Source organism: Stegostoma tigrinum, chromosome 6 (genome assembly GCF_030684315.1).
Source record: "Stegostoma tigrinum isolate sSteTig4 chromosome 6, sSteTig4.hap1, whole genome shotgun sequence".
NCBI lineage: Eukaryota > Metazoa > Chordata > Chondrichthyes > Orectolobiformes > Stegostomatidae > Stegostoma > Stegostoma tigrinum.
The window spans coordinates 14,735,956-14,753,729 of NC_081359.1; the positions used below are offsets into that span (position 1 = coordinate 14,735,956).

Here is a 17,774-nt window from a genome sequence, read left to right on the forward strand (position 1 = left end):
CTTTAATCCCCTAATTAATCATGAACCTATCTACCTCTGTCTTACAGGCACTCAATGACTCGGTCTTCACAGCCCTCTGTGGCAATGAGGACCGCAGATCCACCATCCTTTGGCTGAAGAAAGCCCTCCTCATTTCAGTTCTGACAGGTCATTTTATCACTGAGGCTGTACCTTCAGGTCTTAATCTCTCCTACTAGTGGAAACCACATCACTTTATCTGGGCCTCCCAATATTCTGCAAGTTTCAGTGAGATCTCCCCTCATCCATCTAAACTCCATCGAGTACAGACATAGAGTCCTCAATCATTCCTCATACAACAAACCCTTCATCCCCTGGATCATTTTTGAAAAGCTCCTCTGGACCTCCTCCAATACCAGCACATCCTTCCTCAGATACAGGACCCAAAACTGCACGCAACATTCCAAATGCAGTCTAACCACAGTCTCAACAGTTCATTCCTGCTCTTTTATTCCAGCCCTCTTGAAGTGAATCCTAACATTGTATTTGTCTTCCTATCTACAAAATGAACCATGTTAACCTTAAGAGAATTCTGAACTAGGAGTTCCAAGTCCCTTTGTGCTTTGGATTTACAAAGCCTCTCCGAAATAGTCTATATCTCAAATCATCCCATCAAAGTGCATAACTTATACCCTTCCCACATTGAATTCCAACTGCCACTTCTTTGCCCACTCTCCTAGCCTGCCTAAGTCCTTCTGCAGACTCCCTGTTTCCTCAACACCACCTGGGCTTCCACCTATCTTTGTGTCATCTGCAAACTTAGCAACAATGCACTCAGTTCCTTCATCCAGATCATTAATGTACAGCATGAATAGTTGAGGTCCCAACGGTGACCCCTGTGGAATTCCACCAGTCACCAGCTGCTATTCTGAAAATGAAAACCTCCTTATCGCTATTCTCGCCTTCTGCCAGTCAGACAATCCATGCCAGTATCTTGACATTACCACAATGGGTTCTTACCTTACTTAGCACCCTCCTGTGTGGCTTTCAGCAATCCAAATAGATCACATTCACTAGCTCTCCCTTGTCTAGCTTGCTTGTTACCTCTTCCAAGAACTCAAACATATTTGTCAGGTATCGCCTCCTCTTATCAAAGTCATGTTAGCTCTACAATCTCATCCCTAATAAGGGACTCTAAAATCATACCAACGTTCAAGGTCAGGCAAATCAGCCTACAGTTTCTTGCCTTCTGCCTTGCTCCCTTCTCAAACAGGCATGTTACATTGGCCATTTTCCCATCCTCTAGGGCCTTCCCTGACTCCAGCGTCAGTGATTACCGCCAATGCCTCTACAATCTCCTCAGCTATCTCCTTCAAAACTGTGGGGAATATTCTATTTGGTCTGGGTGATCTATTCACCTTCAGACTTTTCAACTTCTCCACCGCCTTCTCCTTAGCGATGATCACTACACTTACTTCTGCCCTGTGACTCTTTTGAAGTTCTGGTACGCCACTGGCGTCTTCCACTGTGAAAGCAGATGCAAAGTAAACCATTCAGGTTCCTCTGCGATTTCTTTGTTTCCCATTAGTACTTCTATGGTCTCATTTTCCAGCTGGCCAATGTCCACTCTTGCTACTCTCTTACCTTTTGGATATCTTAAAATAAAACTCTGGTGAGCATCTTCAATTTGCTAGCTAGCTTAGTTTCATATTTCACCGCCCTTCCCTCTTCCCTACCTGCTCCCCCAGCCCCTACCCTTATTGCTTCTTTATCTGCGCTGATTTTAAATCCTCACCAATCTTCACAACATTGTATCCTTTCTCTTTCGCTTTTATGCTGTCCCTGACTTCCCTTGTCAGCCACGGTTTGAAGGTTTCACTGCATATCCACGATCTGTTGTTTCTCCTAAGCCAGGCAATGTCTGGAAAGCCATCTTCACCAAAACTCACACCGAAGAGCAACGAGGCACATTTCTGCACAACTGCTGTCTCAATCAACAACCGTAACCACCAGCACATGCTTCAAACTCCGTCAGCCATGGGTTCTGTTTCACAGAAATTGCACTTGCATCACCCGTCAGGTCAAATGGTTCAACTTCCTGAACTAGGACATATCAGCCCCACAAAATGCCATGACTCCGTTCTAAATATTTACGTATTTGCCTCTATTTTCTCCTGCATTTTCCCTTTTTTAAATTCATTCATAGGAGTTGGACCTTGTGACTAGGCCTGCATTTATTCCCCATCCCTATTGCCAAAAGGGTTGATAAGAGTCAACTACATTGCTGTGGGTCTGGAGTCACATGCAGGCCAGACTAGGCAAGTTTCACAGCATGTCAGGCAGCATCAGAGGGGCAGGAAAGGTGACGTTTTGGGTCGGGACCCTTCATCAGAAACGTCAACTTTCCTGCCCCTCTGATGCTGCTGGGCCAACTGTGTTCCTCCACACTGTGTTATCTCTGACTCTGGCATCTGCAGTTCTTGCTATCTCTGAAACGATGGATGTTTCTCCCCCTAAAGGACATTAGTGAACTTGTTGCCAATGTCACATACCAGATTAAAAAAGCATAGCCTCAAAGGAGCACTACACGATGACATCCAATTCCACATTCCAAAGCCAAGTTTTATATCAGATAAGTCAGAAGGAAAGGAGACGCAGGAGCCCAATTTGTAACTTATTTGAGGCAGCCAATAGTCAGATGAATGCAATTATGTTACAATGAATTGAATAAGCAGATAATGTAGTAGTTTTCCAATGCTGCAGGTAGCTTGGGGCATAAGCTGCTGGAAGGAGGAAGTCTCTTAACATTGGATGACACATTGAAAACAGCAACTGCATTGGAAGCAGTGGATGGACAATTTCACAGCATGAAGCTTGGTAACCACCTCTGCCATGCAACAAAAGCTGAGGTTGACTGAATGGTTCTCCTGTACTTAAACAGCAGAGGTCTGAGACGGTGTGCTTCAGATGTTGCAACTCAGGCCTGAGGAAGAAATGTCTACTCCCCCTGATGACGGACAGATATGCAGAAAATTTAGAGCTACAGACAACGGGAACCCCAGCAAATCAGATCGAGGAAAGTGAGTCATAATAAATGTAATATGAAATGAAGAAGATGTGGAGACTGAGGACACCAAACAAAGCTCAGTAATTAGCACTGCGCCTCACATCACCAGGGGCGTGAGTACGATTCCAGCCTCAGGAGTTTGCAGATTCTCTTTGTGTCTGCGTGGGTTTCCTCTGGGTGCTCCAATTTCCTCCCACAGTCCAAAGATGTGCATCTAGGTGGATTGGCCATGGGAAATGTAGGGTTACAGGGATAGGGTAGGGGGCTGAGGGTCTGAGTGGGATGCTCTTCAGAGGGTCGGTGTAACTCGATGGGGCTGTGGGTCTGAGTGGGATGTTCTTCAGAGGGTCGGTGTAACTCGATGGTTCAAATGGTCTGCTTCCACTCTAGGGATTCTATGATTCTATGAAATGGGAATCACTGATAAATGTTTTTTGTCAAAGAGATTAACTGTGGGGAAGTTCCAGGGTGATGTTGAAGTGAATGGTATTTTAGATTCAGGGAGTGGCAGGAATGTCATTGACAGAGCAGTAAAGGAGGAACAGAAGACTATTGGATGTTTCAAAGTAGATGTGACAACCGGGGTTGGGAACAGTGAGGCAAAATCCATACTGAGTCAGGAGGATGGTTTTCAGACAGGAGAACTGCCTGTACTCTAGGGATGCTATACATCATATTGAAAGTGATTTTGTCAAATCAAGTGCAAAACAGAGTGAGGAAGTTGGACTAATGTTTCAGGGAATTGTGAAGCTTCACAACTGCCAAGTGAGATTGATCATTGATGAGAATGCGAAGCCTGTACACAGAACAGCTGTTGGTCTGATAGGGAAAGATGAGGTGCACATCAAGGAACGATTGACAAAGATATTATTTAGCCATAGAGCTGTACAGCACAGAAACAGATCTTTCGGTCCAACTCATCCATGCTGATTAGATATCCTAAATGAATCAAGACCCAGTGCCGGCATTTCGCCATATCCCTCTAAACCCTCATTAATCATAAACCCATCCAGATGTTTTTTAAAATGCTGTAATTGTACCAGCCTCCACCACTTCCTCTGGCAGCTCATTCCATACCTGCACCACCCTCTCCGTGAAAAAGTTGCCCTTCAGCCTCTTTTAAATCTTTCCCTTCACCCTAAACCCATGCCCTCTAGTTTTGGACTCCTCTACCCGAAGGAAAAGACCTTGGCTATTCACCATATCTATAGCCCACATGATCTTATAAACCTCTGTAAGGTCACCCCTCAGCCTCTGACGCTCCAGTGAAAATAGCTCCAGCCTATTTAGCCTCTCCCTTTGGCTCAAACCCTTCAACCTGGCATTATCCTTATAAATCTTTTCTGAACCTTTTGAAGTTTAACATCCTTGTAAGTTGAAGAACAAACATCGGGCTGAGCTCTGTTGTGATCACATTTAAACCAAATGGTAAATCAGACACTGTTGAAATGTGACTTGTGAATGATGCAAGAGTGAGAGAACATCACCTCATTGCTATTGTGGATAAAGTTGTTCAAGCATTATCGACAAGCAACATTAGACATTAAGGTGGGGATAACTATATCTGGTACTAAATCCTGATGCAAGAGAGAGGACAACTTTTGTCATTCATCATGGACTTTCCCAATTCAGGAAATAGCAATTTGGCATCAATGTAATACCAGAGATTTGTCAACAGTAAATCCATAAAATGATCAAAGGGATCCTTGGAAGAGCCAGTATCTCAGATGACATCAATAACTCTGAAGCCAATTAAATGGAGCATAATGATAGGCTGAGATCAGTCCTGGCTAGATCACAGTCAACACAAATAAAAGCAAAACACTGGAGGCGCAATAAAAACAATCTCTGGAGAAGCTCAACGGGTCTATCAGCATCATATGAAAGGGGCAAATAGGACATGAAACATTAACTCAATTTCTCCCTGCACAGATGCTGCTAGAGCTGCTGAGTTTCTCCAGCACTTTCTGTTTTTATGTCAGTGAACAGAACTTACAGTCAGTAGAGACAAGTGCTTTCTGGGCATGGTGTGGAGGTGTCGGTGTTGGACTGGGGTGGACAGGGTCAGAAATCACACGAAACCAGGTTACAGTCCAACAGTTTCATACGTAAATACAAGCTTTTGGAGCGAAGGGTCCACACTCTGAAAGCTCGTGCTCTCAAGTAAGCCTTTCTGGGCCATAAACTCATGAGCAAATCATTTCTGCCCAGGCCCAGAATGAGGAAACAGCAGAGGCACATGAGCAACAAAATGCCAGCAAAGTACCGGAAGTTCAAACACGTCGACTTTTACAAGGGAAGGCAGCTAAATTGTTTGTACAGTTTGGGACAGCTACACACAGACCAAAGGTGACTTAGAGAGACTGAGAAAAGGAACTGGATGACATCAGACAGAGATGACAAGTTGGTAACTGGGGGGAATTACCTACTCAGGGCAGACATTGTTATCTGAGATGAACTGAGTACACAACTAGGGAGTCTTTCATACAGACAACAGGCATGTGGGCCCCAAAAGCTTAGGCCCTAGATGGTTGTTCACTCATGAGGACCGTGAGGGTGTGGTTTGTACTTAGCAAAGCTTATGAACCAAAGTATTTTCAACAGGGTCACAGAAACATGTGGAGGAGTTAGAACCAAGAAGAACATAGAACAATATAGCACAGTACAGGCCCTTCGGTCCACGATGTTGTGCCGACCTATTAATCTACTCTAAGATCAAGCTAACCTGCATACACTACATTTTACTGTCATCTGTGTGTCTATCCAAGAGTCACTTAAATGTCCCTAATGTATCTGGCTCCACTACCACCCTCTGTGTAAAGAATTAATTGTCAAAGAGCTTGTCATGGCATGTTATGGATGTCAACGTTTCAGTGGAATGAATCTAGCTGCACCAGTGAGCAGCAAATTGATAATGAAAGGATACAGAAATCCACTTTTAGACCCAATTCCATCAGAGTCCAAATTTGCGGGGGATTGACTAATACATTCATTACTATGAGTATGCTGTGCTGAAGTCTACAACCGTAGTGCAGAAATTGTTTGCACTGACTGAAATATTTGCAAGGCACAGTGTACCAGTCACTTTGTATGAGCATGGGCTATCATGCGTTTTACTGGCTCTTGCAGATAACATGAAGTTATCTAAATCACCAACAGGCAAGTGGGGAAACCGCACAATGGAATCAATCACGGGAGAAAATGCTAGAATTGCACAATCTGAGGTAAAAGGAGTGGAAGGAGGAAAGGCTGTCATGTGTGGCTTTATATAGAGCAACAACACCTATTATAGCGGGAAATGCTGATTTAACCTGAAGTATGCACCAAGATACCTGAGTTACAGGATGTCAGTGATGATCAAGATACTGGAGGTCATGAGGCAGGAAATAGGGGTGCTAACAAGTTGTGTACAGGTCACAGAAGAGAAGCTAGACTGTCGGAAGTGTTGTAAGGTAATGAAGTATTATGTGATTTGAGATAACAAGGTGTAGAGCTGGATGAACAAGCAGCATCATAGAAGCAGGAAGGCTGATGTTTCTGTGAAGGGTCTAGGCCAGAAACGTCAGCCTTCCTGCTCCTCTGATGCTGCTTAGCCTGCTGTGTTCATCCAGCCCTACACCTTGTTATCTCAGATTCTCCAGCAACTGCAGTTCCTATTATCTCTATTATGTGATTTGATTTGATTTATTATTGTCAGATGTACCTGGGTACAGTGAAAAGTTTTGTTTTGCATGCAGCACAGGCAGATCAGAACATACAAAATGCATTAGAGTAGTAGAACAGAGCAAGGAATACAACGTTATAGCTGCAGAGAAGGTGCAAAGGGAGTGAGATAAACATTAAAATTAACATTTAAGAGGTCCATTCAGATGTCAAATAACAGCAGTGAAGAAGCCAGTCGTAACTCTTGTTGGAACAGTAGAGTACGTATAAGTTTGCTCCTACTATCTTACTGTAAACTGAATACTATCATTGGCAAGAAAGGAAACAGTGTAACTGTGCCAGAAGCAGTATTGCTTGACAAAAAAATTTCAACAAGTATCATGACGACAGCAACATAATGGCTGATGAACCAGATGTGAGAAGCTAACATTCAGCAATGCAGAATTGCAAGTCAAAGATATTGATAGCAAACAGCTGATCGTCCAGGGGGAAAATCATTGGTTCCACAAGGTACAACAAGATTTCCTCATCTTAATGAGATGATCAGAATTCCTGAGACAACAGGCAGACCACGGCATGAGAGAGACTGCAACAGGACCTGACGATTTCAATTGAGATTCTGGCTAAAATAAGATGGGTATTTGCTGAACACTGCTGTTGAAAGCAGCTCTGCTAAAAGAAATGAAAGTGCAATACTGAACTTACTGATCCAAAGATTGAAACTATATTGGGCTATGCTGCACTAGATTCACCAACAGTGGTGAATTGAAGTGAGTTATTTACTCAGTTAGTTAGGAAAATAATGATTGGTTAAGTTTGCTTGCAAAACATATTACAGCATGTTTGAAAGTCTTTATTTGTGTCATGCCATAAATTTACAACCTTGGCCTGATTAGAGAGAGGAATTTCAGAGCAATAGGTTAGGTATTAGATACTGTATGTTACTAGAATAAGAAACACAGGGTACACTGGATACTACATTGTAAAGTCAGGTGAAACATGTGAGAGCAAGAGGAAATAGACTCGATGAAAGCTTTGCTAATCTTCGTGAAAAAGTTAAAGTTGTGTCTTCAAGTGTTAATTCTGTGGTGTAAACACTTAGTGTAAATATTATAGGTAGGGAGATGTCCCCTACAAATGAAATAGCAGCTCTTTTGGGCTGCTAAAAGCAAGATTAGCCAACAGTGTGCTGGGAAGGGAACTGAGAGAGTAAGCCAAGAATTTTAAAGCATTCACCGTCAGACTGGATCAGGCCAGACGGATACGCAAGCTATTTACTTTGATTAATTAAATTAAATAGGTGTCAATGAGGCAATTCTGTGAGGTTTCAGATGGAACAACAGATGGGCGTTTTGACAGAACTGATTTTGAGGCAGCCCAGCTTCTGGGGTCAGCTCAATTAACAGAGAAATTACAATAAACAATAGGATAGAATAGAATAGAATAGCCCTTATCATCACATGTAGTAAAAAAATTATCCATCGCTAATTACAGCACCCACTTAGATACAAGTACCTGGGCACAGCCTCTTTAGATACAAGATTTTGGACAAGATGAAGAAGTGTTCAGTACAGCAGTCCATGCTGGCACCTGGCTTCCGGTCCGCACCGTCACTAGCTCCACGCCCTGCTAGCAACACACCACGCTGGGGGCTGTGGCAGGAGGTCACTGTGCCAGGCTGGGAGGTCGCCACACTACACCACCAGGCCCACATGACAGGAGGCCAGAGGTCACCAGGCCATGCCACAAGGCCACCACGGGAGGTGGCTGCTGCACCATGCCAGGAGCTCCGCCAATGCTGGGAGGTCACCATGCCAACGTTGGAAGTGACTATGTCAATGCTGGGAGCTCACCATGCCAACACTGGGAGGTCACAATGCCAACATTGGGAGCTCACCATGCCAACACTGGGAGGTCACCATGCCAACACTGGGAAGTCACCATGCCAACACTGGGAGGTCACCACACCAACGTTGAGAGGTCACCACTCCAACACTTCAAGATCACTATCCTAACACAGGGAGAGCACCATGCTGATGCCAGGAGGTTACCATGCCAACAAAGGGAGATCACCACACCAATGCCAGGAGATCATCATGCCAATGCTGGGAAGTCACCAACCAATGTTGGTAGGTCACTACGCCAGTGAGGGAAGTTATCATGCCAACACCAGGATGTCATCATGCCAATGCTTGGAGGTCATGACGCTTCTGTGGGAAGCCACTGCGCCAGGCCAAGAAGATGTCACAGCGTGCCGGGAGGCCACTGTGGGAGGTGACTGCACAAAGCCAGGAAGACACCACGCCAGGAGGTCGCTACAGACTGCCCCCACATCAAGCCAGGGTGTCATTTCCAGGAGCTGGGAATCATCGCTGGAGGCTGGGAGAGGCCCGAGATCATCGCTCGTCATTGCCAGGAATCATTGCTCCTCACTGGAGGCCAGGAGTCGAAAGGGAGAAAAAGAAGAACAAGAAGGAGAAAGAAAAACAGAAGAGAAAGAAGAAGGGGATGAGCTCCTGCAGGAGCATGCTACTCTGCTGCCATCTTGAGTGGCTGTTTGTATTGCCTTTTCCTGGAGACAGAAACTCACTGACATAGGACCATCTGACTTATGTTAGTTTCATTGCTGTATCAAACTGCTGTGATGAGTCAGGAGGAATGTACATGTCAGTTACCATACCGTCCTCGTAAATGATAGTAAGCCACTCTGTTTGGGGATGACATGGAAAAATTGTATTTCAATGAGCCACACGAATCACAGGGGCCAGCATTCTGGATGCAATGTCAGCACATGATGCAGGGTCTTGGGAACAAGAAGAAGAATCTTAGCCTCAAGTGGGCTGTCTGTAATCGGGGGCATATAAACGGGCCGCCCGTAATCGGGGGCGTACAAGCGGGCCGCCTGTAATCGTGGGAGTACAAGCAGGCCGCCTGTAATCGTGGGAGTACAAGCAGGCCGCCTGTAATCAGGGACGTACAAGCGGGCCACCTGTAATCATGGGAGTACAAGCAGGCTGCCTGTAATCGTGGGAGTACAAGCGGGCCACCTGTGATCAGGGGCATACAAGCGGGCCTTCTGTAACAGGGGGAGTACAAGTGGGCCGTCTGTAATAGGGGGAGTACAAGTGGCCCACCTGTAATCGGGGGCATACAAGCGGGCTGCCTGTGATGGGGAGAGTACAAGCGGGCTGCCTGTAATCAGGGGCATTCAAGCGGGCTGCCTGTAATCGGGGGAGTACAAGCAGGCCACCTGTGATCAGGGGCGTACAAGCAGGCCGCCTGTGATCAGGGGCATACAAGCGGGCTGCCTGTGATCAGGGGGCATACAAGCGGGCCGCCTGTAATCGGTGGAGTACAAGCGGGCCGCCTGTAATCGGAGGCATACAAGCGGGCCACCTGTGATGGGTAGAGTACAAGCGGGCCGTCTGTAATGGGGGACATACTAACCTCTTTACCATTTGCACTTCCAAAGTAGAGTTTAAACCCGTGTGAGAATGTTGACGTTCATGAAATATAAAGTTACTCTGGAAATTAGAGGAAAAGATGGGCGCCTCAGAAGTGCCCACATATCTTATGTTTCAACAATCATAAACCACATCCAATGATAAGCCACATCCCATTATTAGTATAAAAGGAATCCCAGTAAGTCAGCGAGTAAATTGGACCCACACAAAAACGACATTTACATTATGTAAATAAGTTAATCCACTTTATCAATGAAGTAAGTTCTCGTGGCTTCCTAGACTACACTGCTTGATAGAATCTGATGTTTTAACTAAGGGGTACAAGGTAAGTTAGGTTTAGATAAGGCAGGTGGAGAAAAACAGACAAGCTCTGATGAATATCCTGTCCAGTACATAGTTAGAAGTTACTGTGTTCAGTAAAATATACAAGAATTGCTAAGGACTGGGCATCATCCCGTGTGTGTGTGTCAACCCCAACCCTGGATATAACTACAAGTCAGTTGGAGGCTGTGAGAGCAGACTTCCAGACTGAGGTGTGACAGTTGGCAGTGCTCTATTCAGGATGGGAAGTGCCATAGCACTGGAAGCTGGTTCTCAGAGGTCAGTCTTACTCTGCGCACGCACATTTGATGGTGAAATGTGAAGAGGTCACTTCAATGCCCTGATTGGTTATTATCCCTCCACCAACATCCGGACAGGACAGGGGACTATCTGATCAAGATCACACTCCCGTTTCTGGGAGCTTGCTGTGCCTAAATTAGCTGCTGTGGCACTTCCTGCATTACAACAGTGAGGTCTGTAATGCTTCATTGTCCGTTCAGCACTAGGGAACAGCCTGGGGTTGTGAAAGGTGCACATTATTTCTTCTTTCACCTGACAACTCTGGCCATTGGCAGACAATCTCTCTCCTTTCCTCCCGTCACAGAAGCAGGAGTAGCTGCCGGGGAAATTCACACAGCCATATGTACACACGTTCTCTGCACATTCATCGATATCTATTTGGAGAAGATCAAACTTTAGAAACACATTTTCCTCCTTCATTTAAAAAAATGCTTCTGACCGAGGAAAGTGCAAACTTACAGAACCACTAACAAAATATAACACAGAATTCATCAATTGGATACTGTATACAATTTCTCACCATGTTTTCAAATATAAACATTCAGACAGTGTGCAGCAGGAGATCTCATCCCAACATGACAGAATGCTCACAGTGTGATGACTGTGGTGTAGGAGGGACAGGAAATGACATCAAATTAAACTGCAAAAAGGTGTGAAAAATCTGGAGTTTTGCACCACAATAAATGGTCATCAAAACAAAATCTAGAATCATTCAGCACAGTAGTTCCATGGTTAACATTGCTGCCTCACAGTGGTTCAATTCCAGCCTCAGGCAACTGGCCGTGTGGAGTTTGCATGCTCTCCTCATGTCTGCGTGTGTTTCCTCCGGCAGCTCTGTTTTCCTCGAGCAGTCCAAAAGTGTGCAGGTTAAGGTGAACTTGCCATGCTAAATTGCCCATAGTGTCTAGGAATGTGCAGGCTACTTGGATAGGCCATGCGAAATGTAGGGATATAGGGATGGACGAATCTGGGTGGGATGCTCTATGGTGGGTCAGTGTGGACTAGATGGACCGAGTGGCCTGCTTCAATATTATGGGGTAATTCTATAAGTGCTTCACTACATCCTTCAGGGAAAGAAATTTGCCCTGATTACCCAGCCCAGGCTCACGTCTGACTTCACACCCACAATACACTTTTAAAAATTAATTTATGGTACATGGGAACGCCTGACATTTAATGTCCAATCAAAATGACAGAAACTCCATCATCACCTCTAAGCAACTCCATCTTACCCAATCACCTGCTGTAACCTAGACAGGCACCAATTCAAGGGCTGTTCCAGTGCAGGGGGCTATTCAGCCCACTGTACATGTCTTGACTCTTTAAAATAGTCCCACTATGTCCATTCCTTCTCTGCAGCCATGCAAATTTCTCCTCTTCAAGTATTTATTCAATTTCCCATTATTAAATCTGCTTTCCCTGCCCTCTCAAGCCACATATTCCAGATCACAATGCTCAATGCATTCAGAAAAAACTCCCTATATTTTCTCTAGGTCGTTTGTTACTCAGGTTAAATTTGTTTTGGCTGCTTACCAGCCCTTCTGTCAATAGAAAATGTTTCTCGTCACTGATTCCTCCATGCCTTTGAGCGCCACCATCAAACCTCTTCTCTTCTTGTCTGAGCTTAGGTCAACAATACCATCTCCTCCAGTCTATTCATTTTACTGAAACCCCTTGTTCCCTGGTGTCTAGGGGTGCACAATGAACTCCGGCCTTGCCTAGTAACAAACTCACTCCCTGGGAACAAATGATGGGGAAATAAATCAACACAGGGGTGTTTCCTGAGTGAGGTGAAGAGTAGCAGGAGATAAGTGATGTGCAAAAAATTGCATGTGGGTGGATGCAAAACCCAGACCCAGTTCTGGCAAAGGTTCCTGGTTTTGGCATGCCAGTCTATAGGGTGTCTGCTTTTAAGGTCAGATGCCAAGTGGGGCCTAGGGACTGCATAAAATGTTTCTGTCGCCAACTTCACTTCCAATTAACTTCCCGTCACAGAGAAACACAACATGCTTGTGCAATTCTAATTGGGGGAAGGAATGTACGAGGTATCAGGCCACCCTTCAGCGTCAGTCTGAGCCCCATGATTACACTGAGCTGTCATGCTCATTGCAACCTGCCACAGAAAGCAGGTGGGAGGCAAGACATCATTTTCAAGGAGGAGTGAAATATTGCTCTTACAGCTAAAGGGTGTAGGGAGAAAGCAGCAACAGGGGGCTCAGGTGGATGATCAACCATGGTCATAACAAATAGCACAGCAGGATTGAAGGACGTCCTTTCTCTCCATTCAGTCACGGGATGAGGGCATCGCTGACCAGCAGCATTTATTGTCCATCCCTAATTGCCCAGAGGGAAGTTCAGAGTCAACCACATTGCCGTGGGTCTGGAGTCACATGTAGGCCAGGCTGGGTAAGAATGGCAGTTTCCTTCCCTAGAGGAGTGAACGGCCTGCTTCTGTTTTCCGATGTTTCTGTGCAAGTTGCTGCAGGCTGTTGTGAAATCTCTTACCATGACAGTCTTTCGTGATGGAGTTGAAGGCATATCCTGTGGTACATTTACACTCGAAGGTACCTGGCAGATTATTGCACGCTGCCTTCCCACAAATGTTTGGATGCGTAAAGCACTCGTTCTTATCTACAACATTAAAGAGCACATAACACAATTACTATTAAAGGAAATATCTCGCATTTCCATAACACCTTGCACCATATCTGGGCATCCCAAAACAATAACTTGACAACCAATGAAGAACTTGTGACATGTACTGACTGTTGTCATGCAGGAAACTTGGCAGCTAACCCGTGAAGAGTGAAATAGAGACAAGGCTCTCCTGGGTAGCACCATCTCAGAAGATTGGTCCATATCTCTGGAGGCTTCAATTTGCACACCCTCCAACTGAGGCAGGTTTGGACCACTTCCCACTTTTAGGATCTTACAATCACAATTAAAGGAAATAACTCACGATGGGTGATTACCCTGATCAGAGACAACACAGTGTGGAGCTGGAGGAACACAGCAGGCCAGGCAGCATCTGAGCAGCAGGAAAGATGACGTTTCTGAAGAAGAGTCCTGACCCGAAATGTCAACTTTCCTGCTCCTCTGATGCTGCCTGGCCCGGCTGTGGTCCTCCAGATCCACACTGTGTTGTCAAATGTTTATCCAAATGTTTTAAAATATGCTGAGGGATTCTGCCTCTGTGTTTCTCACCAATGCAGTTCCGTTTATTAGAGTCAATATAAAAGCCTTCATCACAGTAGCAGCGATAACTCCCAGGCACATTGTGACAGGAATGGTTGCATGCTTTCTCATCCAATACCCCACTTTGGCATTCATCGATATCTATGCAACACAAATTGAGACATAAGTTTCTACCTTTGATCATGATCAAACTTCGCACAAATGAGGCTAAAAATGGCAAGATTTGATAATCCTGTCTCTTGGCAATTAGCTTGTTACCAAGCTCTCAGCAAAATACAATTAAACATTTAAACATTTTTTTCTCATCACTGCGGATATTAATTATTTTCTGGGGCACAGAATATAAATTTTAAGTCATTTAACTTAAGGGGCCATAGAGGAACCTATGTTCTCACCCCTATAATGCAAATGTTGGTGGGTGATTAGTGAAAGTGAAGATCATGCATTTCTGTAGTACCTTTTATACACTCAGGTGTTCGAAACTCTTCACAGCCAATGATGCACCTTTTGAGGTATAGTATTATACTGCTGTAATGTGGCAAGTAAGTTTATACAGCAAGGTCTCACAAACAGCCAGGTGAAAAAGACCAGATCATCTTTTTTTCTGATGTTGACTGAGGGGCAAATATTGGCCAAAAACCCTGAGAGTTAATCCTTTCTTGAAGTTGCGCTGTGGCATCATCATGGACCTGGTGAAAGGGCAGGTGGGGCTTCAGGTTAATGTTGAACTCAAAAGGCACCACTGCTTTGATAGTGCAACGCTGTCTCAGTACAACTGACACTTGGAGTGTCACCTCATGTTTTTATACTCAGGAGTGGGACTTAAATTCACAATGCTGGGATTTAGAGACAAGCATTCAACACACTGAGGATATAGTTTTCACCACAACTGAGAAATGTTGACAGACTACCAAACGCTCCCCCCTATACATACATGTCCCAGTGATAACCTGAGAATGAAGATGGTTAGAGTAGAAAGTACATAAACTGAGTTTATTTTTCCTTTGGCTATTTTTAATGTCATGTTAGAGGAATCTGATGTTTGCTGCTGCATAGTGCGGTGATGACAAAACTTCATCCCATAGAGATTTCAGTGGACAATCAGAGAAGAGGACAGTTCAAGAACGGATTAATGAAGATTTCATTACAAAGCTACATCAAGTTTAACATTTGGAAGTCTGTGGTGAGGTACATAGTAAGGGAAAGAACTGGAAGAGGCATGTGAATATATTATTTAGAACACAAGAGTGGAAGAAATAGGAGCTGGAGTAGGGCATGTTCGAGCCATTCGGTCATTCATTGAGATTGTGGGTGATCTTCTACGCTAACACCTACTTCCTGCACTTATCCCTCTATCACTGGATGTTTCTCTCATGTAGAAGTCTCAGTCTGGAACGTACTCAATGACTGAGCCTCCACTGCCCCCAAGAAAGAGGATTTCAAAAATTAACCATCCTTTGAGTGAAAAGATTTCTCCCCATCACAATCATAAATAGCCTGCCCTTTATTCTGACAGGCGAATACGGCAGACAGGGGAATATATCCTTCCTGAATCTATCCTGTTGAGCCCTGTAAGAAATCTGTTTGTTTAAATGATATCGCCTCTTGTTCTTCTAAAGTCAAGAGAATAAAGACACAGTATGCTTAATATTTCATCATGAGACAATCCTGCCATCTTAGAAACTTTGGGTGCACTGTCTCGACAGCAAGCATATCCTTCCATAGCGAAGGACATCAAATTCTGTACACAATGATACAGCTACAGGAGATAGTGGGACAATGGCCACACGATTGGGCTAATGTGACAGAGGCCTGAACTAAAGCCTCAGGAATCTGGATTTCAATCCCACCACAGCAGTGATAGAATTAATTAAGATCCCCAGATATGAAAGCTAGTCTAAGCAATAGCAACTATTAACCATTGTTACGAAAACTCATCTGGTCCATTCGTGCTATTTAGGAAAGGAAATCTGATGTTCTTTATTGATCAGGCCCCTGTATGATTTCAGAATCACTGCAATGAGATTGACTCATAACTGCATTTTGAAGTGGATGGACGCAGCTTAAGAAACACTCAAGAAATTTGACTCTATCCAAAACAAAGCAGCCCTTTGATTGGTATCACATCCACAAACATCCACTCTCTCCACCAGCAGCGCTCAGTGGCAGCAGTGTGTATTATCTGCACAAGGCACTGTACAATCTCACCGAGGGTCCTTAGACAGAAACTTCCAAATCCATGACCCACTTCTGACCTGTAGGCCAAGGGAGATACATGGGTGTACCACTATCTACAAAATCTCACCTTCCCCCAAAACCTTTCACTATCCTGACTTGAAAATGTTTTGCTGCTTCTTCAGTGTCAAGGTTCTGGAGCTCCTTCCCTAGCATTGTGGATATACACATGCCAAATGGACTGCAGCAGTTCAAGAAGGCAGCTCATCCCAATTTTCTAAAGGGCAGTTAGGGAATAGGCAATAAACGCTGGCCCAGCCAGCAACATCCACTTCCCAGGAATGAGAAAAAGGCCAGAAATGTCATTCACTTCAAGGGCAATTATGGACTGGCAAGAAATACTGAACTTCCCAATGATCTAAACATCTGATGAAAGAATGAAGAATCACCAAGGCTCTATATAAATGCAGTAAGACACCTTTACCCCTTTACGCAAATCCTCTTTAATAAAGGCTATTTGTCTTCTTAGTGACATGCTGTTCCTACATGGTAACCTCCAGTCCCTTTAAAGTTCAATATTTTCTAGCCTTCTCCCTCTAAGGAGTACTCTGTATTTCTGTGTTTCCTACCAAAGTGGATCACATTTCTCCTCATTGAATTTCATCTGCCAAATGTCTGCCTGCTCATTATCCTAAGTCCCCTTGAAGCAACTCTGCATCCTGTCCACAACTCACTGAAATGTACACAGTGAGCTGCTCCTACAGTGACCGTAATGGCATTGGAAGCAAATTCAATACTAAGTTTCCAGAGGGAATTGGAAAATGATTTGAACAGGAAATATTTGCAGGGTTGTGTGGAAAGAGTGGGATTAATTGGACCACTCTTTCAGCAGTCTGACACAGGCACAATGGACCCAATGATCTCGTTTGGCAGTGTGCTGAGTATGAGGCTAGACTAGCACATCCCTTCACAAAAGATGGAATATTCCCTTCGAGGGATAAGGGGGAATTAACCTGAAGCTGTGTCTTGTCAAAAAGATAAGGAAAGCTGGACAGCTTCATCAGAAAAGGAGGTATGCCTACATAAAGAGCAGTGCAACTTGCAGCAGGTAACAAAGAGTTTCAAGATAAAGGCTGGTGAAGAAAGGAATATCAAAACACAGGGGAAGAGATAAAAGCCTTGGCAGAAACTTGGGATCAGACAAGATCAAGATGTTCTCGTTACCACACAGTCAGAAGAGAAAGCAGCAATAAAGAAAGGAGGGAACAATATTATTAATGCAAGAAATGATTACAGCAATAGGCCAGGAGGTTTCCAATTAATGATGTACTTCAGGCAGGATCAGTCCAGGTTAAGAGATCGTAAGAGATTTTGTTGCTATTTTGGTAACACATCACAGAGCACACCACCAAATGTCAAAGAGACTTAAATACAATTTAGAGATGTTTATAACAAAGACAGACTAGGACTACATAGGATTTTACCAGATCATTGATTGAGATTACAAGGCTTCAGTTCAAAATGTGGAGTTAATATCAGAGGGGGTTCAGGACTGTTCCCCAAATCTGGGTTTTAAATGATCAATGAGGAAGGTTGCAGAGCAAGGTCTAGATCTAACTAATAAAGCAGGA

The 17,774-nt window shown here is 44.3% G+C and overlaps 1 protein-coding gene across 1 annotated transcript in view; it reads right to left on the reverse strand.

The window, feature by feature from the left end:
* Nucleotides 1-17,774, reverse strand: part of pros1 (protein S) — a 66,342-nt gene that overhangs the window by 27,276 nt on the left and 21,292 nt on the right. The window contains exons 6-8 of the mRNA XM_059646449.1: nt 13,978-14,109; nt 13,279-13,404; nt 11,026-11,147 (exon numbers count right to left, since the gene is read on the reverse strand). Coding sequence (XP_059502432.1) covers nt 11,026-11,147; nt 13,279-13,404; nt 13,978-14,109 — 380 coding nt within the window. The remainder of the gene's footprint in view (nt 1-11,025; nt 11,148-13,278; nt 13,405-13,977; nt 14,110-17,774) is intronic.